The 16902-nt window shown below is 35.3% G+C and overlaps 1 protein-coding gene and 1 pseudogene across 1 annotated transcript; both read right to left on the bottom strand.

Annotated features, from left to right (window-relative positions):
• Positions 1-151: 151 nt before the first annotated feature.
• On the bottom strand, positions 152-5770 carry LOC132316278 (probable serine acetyltransferase 2; annotated as a pseudogene).
• On the bottom strand, positions 5759-16837 carry LOC132266465 (protein GRIP-like). Its single transcript, XM_059767341.1, has 11 exons — positions 16441-16837; positions 14827-15365; positions 14375-14490; positions 11542-11711; positions 10881-10974; positions 9686-9772; positions 9496-9576; positions 9151-9276; positions 7265-7373; positions 7103-7182; positions 5759-6263 (listed from the first exon to the last, which is right to left on the bottom strand). Exons 2-11 carry the CDS (start codon positions 15293-15295, stop codon positions 6252-6254), a joined length of 1344 nt encoding a protein of 447 aa, XP_059623324.1. The 5' UTR covers positions 15296-15365; positions 16441-16837; the 3' UTR covers positions 5759-6251.
• Between the last annotated feature and the right edge of the window lie 65 nt (positions 16838-16902).

Here is a 16902-nt window from a genome sequence, read left to right as displayed (position 1 = left end):
TTTTTCTTTTTTCCTCTTCTTCACCCAATGGGATATTCAGGTTGAGCGAGTTGGAATCATTACACATAAACCATGTACCCTAAATCTGAAGATAAGAACATAGAAGTATTAGAAACTAATGCAATGGGTTCACACATATAGAGACGTGGGATACCAAAGATGAAGACAATGTTAAAACTCAAGAAGATACAATCCCAAATATGTTAGCATTACATTACTTTACCATCAACATGTGAGCTCCAAGCTCCAAAATTTACATCTCTCAACTTAAAGAATCAAGACAATGGAGTCAACTCTAGGATCCATCAACTGGTTTTTATTCATATATTGCTTTAACATAACTGTTTCTCTGAGGATTTTTGTCACGCTCAAGAAGGAACCATGCTCTGCGAGATTTGCATAACTGGTGCCAGAACTACAACATTTCAGCATAAATTACAATGAAAGACTGTAAATGATCAAATGGACCGATGAAATCTCGACTAACTGCAATTTTATCTTTCTTTGGCAATTTTGCATTTGACATGATAATATGACATCATTTTCGTCCATTACAGTGAATGGAGAAACCCATTAGCAAGGGAGATCATGCCCATTCATCTCTCTGGTGTTCCCGTTGTCTTTTTCCAAACAGAGTGCACCTGGAAATAATACACGACGACTCCATGAGATAGATAAATAAGCTCTAAGCCTTGAGAATCCATTAGAAACTAAAAGGATAAATAGGAACATAAATAAAAAAAATTGCAGCAGACATGCTAGGAAGGGAGGTTCAATAAAAACGAGATAACATGACCAATTAAGATTCCATCTAGAGACAGCATATAAAAGCAAATTTATCTGACATTTATCTCATATATGTAATTGTTTAAATCGAGAACAAAGAATCTCTCATGAAACCTTACATCTCTTCCAAAAAAATCTCTCTATGATGCCTATTGACAGTTTCATGGAACGGTAGGACACCTTTTCTTCTTTTAGTTTTGATCAAATGTCTAGGATCTAAAATTGAGGGCAATCCTATCATCATCCCTAAATCTGATTCCAGATCTTTGGAAAAACTACCTAAATTAATTACCAAGCAAGCTAATAGGGAACTTTTTAATCGACATAAAGTTCCAATGAAAAATGTCAATAAATCAAAAGTAAGGTACTTGATGCAGGACAAGAAAGAAGGAGATGATAAGCATAATAAGGAAATAAGAAACAAAAGAGTATGAGATGAGAAAGAAAGAAGAGGATGGAAAAAAAATTTGAAGAGTTGAGAAAAGAAGAATGAGGAGGGAGATCTCTGAAAACTTTGCAAAAAATTTCAGATGGTACTCTATTGCTGTCAACAAACATCATTGGGAGTTGAGGACCTTCACATAAATCAATGATTTTAATTAAATGATTCACAACCAACACAAAAAGTTGGGGAATTAGCCTAATGTGAGTCTTGTGTGATTGGAAAATCACTTGCCTCTCCCTCTAGTCATTTTCATATTATTTATTGCATAATAACTTTAATTAGAACACAAATATGGAATGTATCAAACCACTACTGAAACGACCCACTCTACTACGTGGTATGATATTATCCGCTTTGGGCCCAAGTCCGCACGGTTTTGTTTTTAGGTTTTACCCCAAAAGGCCTCATACCATACTAGGTACAGTGCACCAATCGTACATATATAGCACTTTCCCTTTCCACACCCAGGCGATGTGGGATCGATTGTGTACCCCGTAGCCTGCCAACTTCTCGCACCCACCCACAAGGGGCTTAACGTCCTCATTGGCCACACTTCCGGCTGGGTCAGGATTTGATATCATTTGTAACGACCCACTCCACCACATGGTATGATATTGTCCGTTTTGGGCCCGAACCCGCACGATTTTGTTCTTGAGTTTTGCCCCCAAAAGGCCTCAAAGAGTGTACCAATCCTACATGTATAGCACTTTCCCCTTCCACACCCAGACGATGTGAGATTGTGCACCCGTAGCCTCGCACCCACCCACGAGGTGGCCACAACCACTAAGGCTTTTCTTCATGAAAATTTGTAGAGTCTAAGGAAAAAAAGGGATGACAAGTGAAAATCAAACTGAGCTGATTTTGTAACATCTAGAGATTTTCTGGTTAGGAAAATATTAAGGATGTCTCCGATCTTTCCATCCTAGCACCTTGTGTAGGCAGGACCACTACTAAGTAATTTCTTTTTCTTTTCTTTTCTTTTTTTTCTTTTTTAGTAATTTTTTTCTCAAGAAAATGTTATATATCCAAGTGGATCAAATAACTTTTAAGTCAACTTACCCGTAGGAGAAAAAGGGATGACAAGCGAAAATCAAACTGAGCTGATTTTGTAACATCTAGAGATTTTCTGGTTAGGAAAATATTAAGGATGTCTCCGATCTTTCCATCCTAGCACCTTGTGTAGGCAGGACCACTACTAAGTAATTTCTTTTTCTTTTCTTTTCTTTTTTTTTTTTTCTTTTTTAGTAATTTTTTTCTCAAGAAAATGTCATATATCCAAGTGGATCAAATAACTTTTAAGTCAACTTACCCGTAGATCTCCCCTCCGTGGAAGTAACAGCTACATGTTCAAAGAATTCTTTGCTAGCATCTGCATAATCAAATAAAAAACATGACAAGGAAGAAACACGAATCAACCTTTCATTTAGACAGAGTTCTAATATTGCAAGAGCTAGGTGATAACAGTTGCATGTCAAACATGCATGCTTTTGGTAGACCAAATCCATACGGGTTCACCAAGAATGCTTCTTTGCCAACAGTTGACATATTATCGTAAAACATAATTAGACATATGCCATCATTTTACTTAGGGTTTCAATACCGTGATGAAGAGCTAATTAGAATTTAAAAATAGCTAGCAAATCCTTTATTTTTATTGTTCAGCCATATTTTAATATAGCCAATGTAATCCTTAGATAAAGGATCCATTCATGTCTCTTTGGCATTACTCCCACCGCTTCTAGCTGATCGACTCTCTAGATTTAGAAAATAACGTATTTGTCCCAAAGAAGTGAAAAGGCATGGGCTTTTAATTATTCATGATAATATAGCCATCATCCAAAAAGAAGTGCCTTTTCCCCACTGCACGAACATAGTCTCCTACTTTTCAACCTAAGGGAACAAGGAATCACAACTCTAAAGAGGGATGGGATCATTATGTATATACGCATACCATGCTTCATTGTTAGAGATGGATCTTGCTCATTTACATATCCAATCACCTTTGCTGGTATCCCTGCCACCATGCTTCAAATAATAAAAGGTAAAATAAAAATATTATCAATATGAAAACTAATTTCTTACTGATCTCAGATAGCAAAAGCATTTTTCATTGATAAGCTGAATACATCATGTTCTACCTGTGTGGAGGAATATTCTTTAACACAAGGGAACCAGCAGCTATCATTGCTCCTTCACCTATTTTTATATTCCCAAGTATAGTAGCACTAGCTCCAATCAATGCACCTTGACCTACTTTTGGATGACGATCACCAATTTCTTTTCCAGTTCCCCTTAAAGTTACACCCTGCCAAACATTTTTGTGATGATCAAAATTATTCTAAAAGAGAATCATCTTATAGATATTCAATCTGTTATCTGACATTACCGAATTGCAATATTATAAAACATGTTAACTTTCAGGAAAAAAAATATCAGAAAACATGTTCAATGAAGATATGATATAATTTCAATTTCAATTTGAGGTTATAGTTTATACATACATTTACACAAATTCATGTTTTCAATTGAAAGGAAGGACATGGAGTTAAACAAATGCACCGTTTGGAGAAAAACAAGAAGAATTGAGAGAGAGAGAGAGGTAAATCAACAAAAAGAATACGAAGATGATACAAGTACAAAACAAGGTCCATAACAGCACGTCAATGACCCGAGTCAAATTCACAAATCCTGTTTTACCACTGCTCTACCTAGGACAATGTTTATGACCTAGCACAAAATTGCAAACTTGAAAAACCTTCACCCATGCTTAAATGTGAAAATCTCCACAATTATAGCTTCATCAAACAATGATCTGGTTTTCATCTAAATGGTCCAGTTATCAACTCTGTGCAAATGCACATGATATTCATCTTTAAGACTCTTGTTAAAGAAATAGTTGAATGTAATTGTTTTTTTCTTGTCTTCCAGGTTTAAAAATGCATTTTAATGAATATGAATACATTAAGTGAATGATTTTATATCAATTTACCAATCTGTCAATCATCCATCAAATAATGGCAAAATAAAGGAAGATTTGGCTTACCTGCATTAGAGAAACTCTATTTCCTATAACAGCTGTTTCACCAATAACTACACCTGTCCCATGATCTAATAGTATTCCCTCTCCAATTCTTGCAGCTGCATTAAAACAACAAATATGTTAAAAATATAGAGTAAATAAATAAAATCAAGAATGATATATTGGCTAGAAGATTTTCAATATTTTACATGATACAAAAACTTAAATAGAGGGAAAACAAAAAAAAAAAAACAAAGTTTTAGTCTATGGTAGCATTATTGTACGCGGACACGCGGACACAAGTCCTAAATATTTTGAAAGTATGCCCAAATACCTTTTCCATTTCTTTGTACTGACTTCATCAACATAGTTCTGTTTAAAATCACAAAAATATGTCATCTAAAAAATTTAAAAGTTTGTTTGAGCTGTTTCTAACATAAGTTTCCACCATGTTGACAATCTTTAATATGAAAAGAATGGCATTTTATTTCTAACAAATCTCAATGACAGGATTACAAACCCAAAGAGTATGAAGAAGAAAGGAAGTGTAATATACCCGGATGTATGTCAACTCCAAAAACCTAGATAATTCAAAGGTAGCTGCATTAGATGAAGTAATTGAGAAGGCACCAGTCACCGAGTTGCACTAATGTATATCGAATATTATAAAGGTCAAAAACTACCTCACTAATTCGACTTTGTAGTGCCAAGGCCAACACTTTGCGTCCTTGGTTCCACAAAGCATGTGCTATGCGATATGTTTGAATAGAATGGTAACCCTACAAAAGCCATTAATCCGTTACTACTAGATGCCTTCAATGTTTCAAGTCTAAATAAACAAAAACAAAAGAACTTTGCTAGTCTTAAGGGTAAATCAAACAACCACCACCAATTAACATATACCTTATGAAAGTATGAACAAGAAGAAATATCGTTCTTCATTTTTTTTGTAAAAATAAAAAATAAAAATAAAAATAAAAAAAGAAGAAGAAAGAAAAGAAAAGAAAAGAATAACGTTCTATGCAAATGAATGCTGAAACTGTATGAATTAAATATTTGTGTATTTGTTGTGTTTAGAGAGAGAAAATGACTGGTTAACCAATTTTGACATTGGAACACTGCCATTAACACAACCAATAAAATGACACAAACAAATAAGTAATCAAAGAGGATTCTACATTACATTTCAAAAAGTTATTTATAAGGAAAAAAATTAATTACAATAAAGAACAAGTACCTTAAGGTATAAAAGAGCCGAGCAATATGACAAGCAAGAAGGATCCCTGTCTTAAAATGCCTGTGAAAGAAGATTTTTAACCATTAAAATCATTTTCCTAAAATAAAAAATAATAGACTACCATGAATGCAGCCAACAAAATTACCTGTACATCCAGGCGAATTGAACGTTGAATCCCTAGATCATGCATCATTACATCACAGAATATATCCATTAATTGTGTTGCCAAGAGTGTCAGATTTTGGAGTCGATTGAGATACCATATAAGAAGAAGCAACGGATATTAAGACAGACAGATATCTGATTAAGAATACAGAAAGCAAAGATGGTGCTTGGCAGTTGAGCACCATCAGTCTATGGTTCAGCGTCGTGTGCTGCTGGCTACTGACCATGGGAAACGGGGCAGTGGCCTCAGGTCTGCCGAACATAATAAAACTACCAGACAGAACTATCAATTTTATTGTTGACTATCTGGAGAGTTAAACGGCGGCTTTGGTGAGGTGAATTGAGTTTATTATAACACCATTATGTCTGCCTTAGCGGATCCTTTTCTCTACAACAGAGGGTAGTTATGAGGGGTCATTCTCATCTAAAGGCCCATCCCTTGGGAATTGTTCAAACTGAATGTAGGCCAATCCCGTCATTTAATTTCCAGGGCTCATATATAGCCTAGAGTGCACCCATTTTTACAGCTTGATCCCAAGTCTCAATCTCCAAACAACGCTAAATAACCATTCACTAATCCTCAAACTTTTGTGGACCCCTTAAAGTCTGGACTGAAGTAAAACCATACAGCAGAAACAATTAAAGAAATAGTTTTGGTGAAAGATTACAAACAACTTACTACTATACATAACAAAGTGCTTGGTGTGGAAGACCAAAAGACCATAGAGATAAGGAAAGACACAAGAAAATATAGTATAACAAATAAGGATAATAAACATGAAATACTTCAAATAGTCGTCATTAATGAGAATCTAACAGATCAAATCATTCTGATACAAATTAAGATATACAGAAAACATGATAATTGATACTCAAAATAGTGCACACAATTTCCATCCTACATTTTCTTACGTTGACTATAGCCAGATACAATGAACTACTTCTCAGTCAGCCATGGGTATACTAACAATGAAACTAGATATGGAAAAATAATGCTTTCAGCAATATACAATAAAAGTAACCTAGGAAAGGTGATGTCTGAGTGTCAACTGCAAGCATCCCAGTCTACAACCTATCAAAATGCTTATTCCGCATCTATGAAAGCAACACTAAGGTCCGTCTGCCCATATGCTTTAATCTATGCAATTTTCTGGCCTGATGCCTGAGAGATTGAGCTCGTTAGTTAAAAATGGGGGCACAATCATACTTCTGGCTTTTCAGTAACCATCATATCACCTAGTTCTGACTCCAGATGCAGAGGATGTAGTAAAATATCTTTTGAAAATCAGGATATATAAGCTAACTTTCAAATCAAGGAAAAACAAATGCTTAGCCAAAATAAAAAGACGATTAAAACCCTGTAATAGTCATTAGAGGGAAAGATTGATATTCAATGTGTTTCCTCCATTTTTGAGTTGAAGAGAGCAGGGAACTGAAGATGATCTAATACCTCCTCTTTTGCAGCCACTAGTTCAGCATCTCGTGTACTTAGCAGCTGAGTTTGCACAGATAATTCTAATTCCAGCTGACCTGCGCAATAAAAAAATGAATGAAGGCTCAATCAACACGTACGAGCCATCAATTAAAAGTTCAGTGAGGGATGGAAAAATACTTCTCATTTTAGCTGCTTCAATTTCAGTACGCATGCAGTTACTCTCAGCAACCTCCAGCTTCGTTTTCAGTGCCTGTGAGTTAACTTCCCAAATCTCCCTTTCTTTCTCCTGAATGAATTTACAAACTTTATGGAAATAATATTCAAAAATTATATAAAACTAGCTAAAGAAATAGGCAATTGTAAGGTAATAAACAATGTGAGGCTACATCATTTAAACCTAAAATTGTCAAAAATATGAAATGCATACACATACCATCAAACATGTGTTCCAAAAGGCACAACCTAAGCATGCCAAAATGCATCTTTAGAGGAGGATAAAACACCCCTTTCTTTGAAGGGAAGATCTCGTCTACTTACAAAAGAATATGCTTCCTAAATCAGTCTAGTACACAGAAGTGCCAGCATTAAAGCCCTAAAGTTCAGTCATAATCTAATAAACAAGGTAGTAACTAGTGAGGGCGCACTAATTCTAGTTTCCAGTCTAAGAGAAAAAATTGGCAACGACCTCCAAGAAATTTTTACAAATAGCATCGAATGGAAAGTATTACTTTTCATTTGACTAATATTCAGATAGATCTGAATGAAACCATTTTGGAAATAGTCCATATTGGATTTAAAAAAATTGGAAAATGGAAGTAAAGAACTTACATTCATGGTAAATTTAACTAAACAATGGACACATTCTTATTTAGCAAACAGGTAACCCCTTTTACCCAAAAGAAACTTCAAAAAAGCCAACTCTTGTCTCCATAACAACTGTGTTATCCGGACTCGGGTACGGGTGTGGGACACGGGTGTGTGTCTAGAGGTCGGATTCGTCAATTCATCAAATATAGAGACACGGGGACTCGGCTAAAAAGTGTCCAATATCTAGACACGGGTACTTGGACACTTCTATAAATGAAAATAGTATAAATTTTTAATGTACGAGCATCAATTTTCTAATAAATATAAATATATATTTTTTTTTTCGGAAGGTGAATAAAAAATAAATATTGACCAGCTTTCATGCCATAACTAATGAGTATTGTATTTTTACCTCTTTTTTATATTTTTTTAAAATTTGTTTAAGAAAAGTAACCGCCATAACTAATGAGTATTGTATTTTTGTAAGTAAAAATATACTATTACTTTTTATTAGTTAGAGCAGTAATTAATTAGCTTACAGCTGTAACCCATTACATACAGCTGTATCCCATTAACTAAAAGGTTATGTCTAACCAACGGGCCAGTGGCCTAGCGGTATCAGAATCCTTACTTCCCAAAGGAAGGTCAGGGTTTCAAGCCTCAATGGAGGCATGTGTGTGTGAATACCAACTAAGAAAAATATAAATAAATAAATAAAAGGTTATGTCTGTCATGGACAAGTGGCGTCCTATTTGCCATAAAAAAAGAAAAAGCATTAAGAGATAGCTTCATCTTAGCCGTAAAATTAAAAATGTATCACGGGAAAGATCTGAAGCACGCTTGCCAAGACACATCTTCAACCTTTGAAGAACCAACACCATCGTCAATGGCAGCCAACCCCTTTCGTTTTTTGAACCAGCTTTCTAGCACCACCATCAATGGCAGCCGTGTCCAGTAGACAAATGAGGAGTCCGACTCGTATCCAGTGTCCGTGTCGTGTCATCACACCCTCGCCGGTTCAGGCGAGTCCAGGTAACATAGCATAACAGAGTTGCAGAGATTTCACATATGATTGTCCCTCTAAATAAACAAGGTTAAGACAAGTTCAAAATCAATTTATCTGAGCTGTGTCATCATACTGGTATGTAACTGAGTACCACCGTGACAAATTAAAATCAACAACACTAATCAGTTATACATAGCTTATAAGAAATCAGGGGAAAAAGAAAATTGGGGAAGTAAGAACATTAACATACATGCTCGTGTTTCATGTGATTCAGCTCTCCTTTTACCGTTTCCACTGCAGCTTTAAGTCGTGCTGCTTCGCCACTTGAAGCTGCATCCATCTCCGCAATCTTAGACTCTTTCTCAGCAATCATCCCCTGAAAAACATATATTAACACTTACGTTCAACTCACCATCTCGAACAAGTGTCAGCTACAAAACTATATCACTGACATAAAAACATGTAATGCAGACCAAAGGATATACAACATAACTTGTTGAGCAAGAAGTTCATGGACACAAGAAACACGGTAAATTATGCTGCTGCTCCTGAAATGCATCATGTAAAAAAAGAGCCTTAAATAGTCTGTTCTTACCTGCAGAGAGGAAATCGTTTCGGTTGCTTTGCTTCTATCTGTTAATGCATCAGCAAGTTGGGATTCCAAACTCTCTATTTGCTGAGTAAGAAATAAGAGAGTAAAAAAAATCTAAGGCACAATTCATTCACAAAACATACAGCAAGAAATAGCAGAACTTCTTACATAATGCATCTGCATGCATTATTACCTTCTGGTGTTTGGCAGAGACCTCAGATATTGAGGCTTGCTTTTTTTCTTCTGCTGCTTGAAGGAAACCTCGCATGTCTTCTAGCATCTGTCGATATGCAAGTTAACATACAGATATGGAACTGTACATATATAATTTTTGGAATAAAAATAATAATTAAAAAAAAAAAAAAAAAAGTAGCAGTACTTTTGTCTCACTAGTCACTCCAATACATTGATCAAAGTTCAGGCTCACACAAACATAAACTGACTTTATCAAGTTTCAACATCACTTTTTCCTGCATCCCAAATGGTTGGGAGAAGGTCTTTTTGAGTTGAGTACCACCTTTTTCCAGCATCAAAAATAAAAAATAAAAAATAAAAAATGATTGTAATGAAGATTTGTCAAAACAGTTAGATTTTGCATACAATATACAGACAAATTCACTCCTAATAACATTTGATTGGCAACCCATGGACTCTTCCAGTAATGTACTAATGTCTTATCAGACTAATTGTTCCAAAATAATATCCCCAAGTACGATTAACATTAATAAGATGGTTCAAAAGTTTAAATGATGAACCACAAATAATGGAGTTCTTCCAAATGTCTAGAACATTAACATCTACACACTGCAAGGGAAGAATGAGTTTAACAAGAGCATCTAATAAATTATTGGATTTCTTAGCATGACATAAAAAATCAACAGTGTTAGGCAAACAACTGAACAATGATGAAAGTTACACTCGAAGTTAGGTAATTCAATTACTAAACCAGTAGATTATACGTGAAACCAAGAATACTCCAGTTTATTGACCAATGAGGTGAGCACCCACATGAATAAAAGAACATCGCATATCCTACTATATAGAAGCAGTTCAGAAACTTCGTTTTTATTTTCAGCTTTTAGCAGTTTGTCGTCTTACTAGAATAAAAGTTCTTGACATATAGATGCAAACAAAAACTGACATGTTTCTCCAGTATGCATTCCTGCATAACACATGCAAAAGGATCTCTCAACATTGCATAAGCAGTGCTTGGAAAACAAGATGATTAGGTTCTCCTTAATAATCCCAAGGGATAATCAGGAATTATAGTTTTTGTCAGGTAGATTGGAAGAGCAAACCGAGCTTTTGGAATTATTTATTTATTTTTTATAAGTAAAGATTTCATAGAAAAGAACTCGAAAGGGGAGCGCAACCCAGAGAATTTATACCTGCTCTTTCTCTAAAAGTGACTGCTGCAATGCCTCGAGAGCATTCTCTTTGGGTTCCAAAGATCGCCGTAATTCTTCAATGTTGTCTCGAAGCCTGGATATCAGTTAATTTAACAATAATTAAGAAAAAAGACCTATAATACTATAAATCAAGAAACAACGGATGGAAATTGTCAAATTCTAGAAAGAAAAAAAAAATAATTGACTGACCTATCAGCATGTAGCAAGATGTTGATGAATGATGACTTGTGATATTCAACAGATAATGCATTATTTTTTGTTTCCTCAACATATTTAGTATGAAATCTACCCATTAATTTCTTATAAAGGGACACTTGAAAATATTCATACAATGCAAAATTTGATTCTTTATTGCACTTGAAAAGGATATTCTTAACAAAAGATATTTTATAAGAACACAAGACAAAACAAACCCAAACACATGCACACAGAGTTAAATCCAGTGTATTATGTTTTATTTTTACAAGAGAAAATACTATAGAAAGGTTGGTAGGGTTTGTTGGTATGCAAATCAACATGAACTGGTGTTATTCAAAAAATTGGGTTCCATAAATAATATAATAAAAAAGAACTGAATGATGAATACAGTTTCTCCATCCCTGTACAAAATAAATATGCAGTTATTTGGTATTGTACGTACTTGTTGTTTGCAATCCGTAATTGCTGCCTCTCCATATCTGTTGCTTTAATGGCTTCATTTGCTTGTTGCCGTGTGCGCTCCAGCTCTTGCTTCAATGCTGACAGTTGGGATGATGCTTGGCTGGCTTTTTCACTCACGTCACGAAACTGAGCCGCAAGATCATCTTTTTCCTGGAATTGACAACCTCCAAACAACAATTTGATCTTAAAGAAAAAACAGATAAACAAGCAAACAGAAGCATTTTTCTTAATCTTTAACAAATTAATGCAGATTCAATAAAAAGCAAAACTGATCTTATTAGACAAATATAATTTCCTCAAACATCAGAACTGATGTGAACTTAGAGAAAACAGAATGGAACACACTCCAAACTTGAATACATCCACAAATAATGGTACGTTAACACTCAAATTCATGAAATAATAAATAACTCCCCTTTCGCACCCAAAATTCTTTTTGCTCTAAAAGCTTACTAACACAATAAAAATTTTCTAGTGATAGAAGCATTCTTTGACTCTAAATATGCATTTGAAATGTCTTCATTTAGTAAGAGGGGTTAATTGACATTTATAGTATAATACCCACAAGAAGAGAGAATATAACTATATAGATCACATGAAGAATACGAAAATTAGTTATTATACCACCAAGATTATTAATAGAAACAGATTGTAAGCTGACATTACGTAAGAGTGGAATTTTTTTATGCATCAATCAACGCAACTGGAAAGCAGCACAATGTTTAATGAGTTCAATTTGGCCTTAATTTTGTCCATGCCATAATCACACTGGATTCAAGTCCTTTTTTTTTTTTTGTGTTTAAAGTCCAATCCTTTTCACTCACTGGTCATGCATGTGAATACATTGTTGACATAAAATAATCTAGTTCACAACTTGAACTGATTCAGAATAACTTTAAGTTAGAAAATTGAGATTACACCAGGCCCCACAGCATACACAAACCTACTCATGTCATTTAACCATGTTAAACACAATGCTGAATGACCAAATTCAACTCAACTAAACCTTGTCAGAACTATTTCTCCATGGCATTGGAGAAAAACCTTGCATTGTGTCTCTTCTTACTGCCTTAACCAATTTACTTGTGTCCTTTATGGTCTTTCCTTGCCCTCAGTTTGCACAATGTCCAGTGCAGTAACTTCTCTTCATAAGACGTGGAGAAACAACATTAACTAGTCTTCTCTTTCCACTCATTAGTTGTGCATGTCAATGCATAATCACATCAACAGACCCAGTTAACGACACAAACCAGTTGATAATCACTGTAAACAAGGGGTCAAAAAATTGAAATGACAAAAGGTACATAGCTTGACAGGCCACATACATCATAGATGGACCTAGACATCAGTTAGCCATGTCAGCTCAAATGATCCATGACCAATTCAACACAAGTAAACCTTTTCTCAACTACCTCACATTTCACCATTCCACTTTATCCAAGGCCATAGTTTAGACTAAACTATGTGCACTATGCCTTTGCTTACTACCTCAACTAATTAACCCATCTCCTTTTGGTCTTCTGCTCATCCTAGCAACCTCCTCTATTTGGACATAGGGCTACAAATGAACTGGGCCGAGACGAGCTTCAGTCTGTCCTGGCTTAGATTGTTCGTTTATGGGTTCAGTAACTTCAGTTCGAGATCATGACTAGCTCAAATAGCTGAGCTCGGGCTCGGTGTCATTGTTTTGAAAAGCTCGTGCTTGGTTCGTTTAATTATAATTTTCAAAAAACAAAAAAAAAACCTTGATATTACATTCGTGTTCAGGTTTTGTTTGAGCTCGTGTTCAAGATCGCTTTAACTCGTTCATGAGCTTATACAAGCTTACACAAGTCTATGCTATCTCATGAGCTTATACAAGACTACACAAGCCTATATTCATGAATGCGGTGATGACTGATGACCACATATGAGACCGCACAAGCTTGGTGTTCATGAGCTCACACGAGTCGAGCGTAACAATGTTTTGGATCAGCTCACTTACTAAACCAGCTCAAAAATTGAATTCAAGCCCGGCTTGTTTATTCAATGAACAAGCTTGATCCAAACTTTAAACGAGCCGATCCCAAGATGTTCATACAGAGTTCTGTTCATTTGCTCGATCCCAAGCCCTATTTAGACAGTGTCAGTCCTCTTGACGAGTACAATTACCATTCTTCACTGAACATGCGCACACAAAATGATACAATTTTCTCTTTCTCATTTTGGTCCAGAGGCACATTGTTACTTCAAATATTTGTTTTTTTTTTACACAAAACAGACATGACATATCATGTACCACTTAATAATATTACACAATTGAACTTTTTCATGATTGGGCATTAGCATGTTAAGCATATGTCACCCTATGATGATCATCATACCGACCATTAAATGATAACATCAAGTCATCAATACTACCTAATTCTATATACTTTCCCCTGATAATGGTCACCATCATTCCGTAGAGAAATCAAAACAACCAGGACAGTAATATGTTCCACTTAACCTACAATGTCAATCAGGAATAGGGTTTTTAACTTCTTCCCAAGATGAAAAGGACTGCCCATAACTCTGTTAACAACTATTACCTTCCACTTGAAATGTCTTCTTTGCTCAAACAGATCTGTGACAATCTCTCATAAATCCTTGTGATTATGGATAAGAGCGTGATGATTTTAAGACCAACTTACGTAAAATCTATAGTTTACTAGGATTTATTAAATGTGTATCATTTCATTCTAAACCAAAGAGTGTGTTACAACTGGGAACATACGGAACAGTATCACAAAGTGACAAACATCAGACGAAACGAACCCAGAGATAGAATTTACCTTCTGAGTCTCTTGAATACGCTGTTTAGCTCGTTTGTGAAGCCTATTGAACTTGGAGTCAAGTTCAGAGTACTTCTCATCACGCTCTTTTATTTCTTCACCCATCTTCTGTTGAGCTACACATATAAACCACAAAATGCATTTAAACTAAGAAACTTAAACAAAATGTTAGAAAAGATAAAACAAAATGTTAGAAAAGATAATCTCATAAAACTGTTTAATTTAAGGATATACATCTAATATCCTATGGGAGTACGACTATCAGCAAGTAGTCAGAATTCAAAGCATGAGGTCGAATCTAATCATAATTGGAAAGAGATCTAAAATCAAAGAGATCTTTTGCCAAACTTTCTGTTTGGCCCACTGATATCATACCTCCCTCAACAAATATTCAAAAACATCATCAAATTTACATAAGTTGAAATATAAACAGTAATTGAATACAATTCGACCTTCAGAAAGCTTGGCAGAAAGCTCTTGGGCTTTTGCATCTGCCTCGATGTATACAACTTGAAGATGCTTCATGGCCTCCTCCGCGGCACCTCGGGTTTGTTTTTCTTCCAAAAGCTCTCTACTTAAAGATTCTATCTTTTCACGGAGCTCTTTCACATCTTCACATCCCCCTCCTTCTCTCTCTGTTGCTCCTGTTTGTTGGTCAGACCCACCAGATTCTGAGCGAAGCTCTTTAAGGAACTCAAACTGAGACTTCAAATACTCATTCTGGAAATTGAGTTCTACGATATTTTGAACAAGTTGATCATGAGTCTCACTAGTATAAGGGTCGCCATCATAAAGCCCATTCTCCTTAACTACACTTCCAAAACTCTCGTGGTTCAAGCGAATGAACTGTTTCTCAGGTTTTACAGCATCTTCCACATTATTTTCTAGCATCACGCTACTATCCCCTCCCTCTGTCGACATTATTGCACTCCTTGGGATCACCGTGATCTTTTATGTAAGCAACCACCCTGATTTTCTCATCAACAAGAACCTATAATATCATTCAAAAATAAAGAAGTTGTTACTATGACGAAGCATTGCAAACCCAAAAGACCAGTATGAACTATAATATTAACATAAGAGCCCTCACTAGGAGTTGAGATATTTCATTCACGACTTAACAAAAACTGGAAGTGAGTAACATCTTAAAAGTTACAACATCACCGATTTGGCAACACAACATTTGGTTGCTGGGAAAACTGAGAAAATGAAAAAAAATAATAATAATAATGACTCGATTTATTCAAATAGAAAATGGGCCTAGCTGAATGGTGGATTCTTTATAATATACATATACATATGTAGGTGTACAGGGAGGGATCTACTTACACCTAGTGTAAAGTTTCTTATTCTGACATCTTGTAGAACTTGCATTTTACAAAACATATTGTTGGGTTGGCTCTTCTTTCGATCAATAGACTCCCAATTCATACACTCAGATATCATGACAGACATTTGAGGAGTGAAATTTGAAAAGTATTGAGGCCCACAAAAAGTTATAGACAGTTGTAAGAATAAAAGTCTTACGCCGCCGCGGAATGTTGAAAGGGATATGCTGAATAAAAACCTAACCTTTTTCATCATTTGCAAAAATTGGCTGCCCACAGAATGAAAAAGGAAACAATATATAAATAAATTTTCTTATCGTTTCTTACATTTTCTTAACAAAGTGGATATAAGTTTATCAGCAGTCTTATCATTTTCTGGGTGTTAAAATTCTTGACCATGAACCCCACAAAATAACTAAAATAAACTTTGTGGCATAATCATTCGATTCGCTGATGATGATAGACCCATAAAATTACTAAAATGAACTTAGTGACATTTTAATGAGCTGCAAATTATATGTTCCCTATTGAATGCATGATTTGAACGATGAATCAAAATCACTCTAATTGTAAAATTAGAATTCAAAGATGAGACTAATAAACAGTTACTGAATCAATAAGATCCAAGCTTAATTAATGGCAATGTGATCGTTCCCATTGAAACTGTTTCTTCAATTACGCATACAACTTAGCAGACTTGCGATATATGCACACAAAATGGCTTCCAAAATGACTAACCTTCGTGTCGAGCAGTTGCTAAATAAGGGAGTCTCGAGATTAATTGGGCTCCTCCTGCAGATCTATCGACTCCAGTAATAATTTGAGTTATGAATGGATGGATCGAAACCGAGCCCTAAGTTAACAATCTGATCAATAATTTAGTATTGTATTATTATATATAATCATACATATATATATATATAGAGTGTGGGTGTGTAGGACTGCGTGTGAAAGAGAAAATTTGAGAGAGAGAGAAAGGGCGTGAGATCGCAGGTGTCTTGGTGGATCCACCTCTGATCTCACGCTTCTCATGTACAAGAAGAGTGCCCAATATACATGCTTGCCATCTGCCTTGTAATTTGGTTTAGCAGAACTGAAATAAGCAGAATTAGGAATATCTTTCTTACGCAAGCAAGCCTAGGCTTTGTTTTAATTCCTTCGTTTTTAGGAGTGTAAAGAGAATTAGAATTGGATTAGGAA

Source organism: Cornus florida, unplaced genomic scaffold, assembly GCF_030987335.1.
Source record: "Cornus florida cultivar Cherokee Brave unplaced genomic scaffold, ASM3098733v1 CherokeeBrave_3.0.0_Hap2_Chr07, whole genome shotgun sequence".
Taxonomy (NCBI): Eukaryota; Viridiplantae; Streptophyta; class Magnoliopsida; order Cornales; family Cornaceae; genus Cornus; species Cornus florida.
Note: the sequence above shows the minus strand (reverse complement) of the source record. Positions and strands in the feature narration are given on the sequence as shown.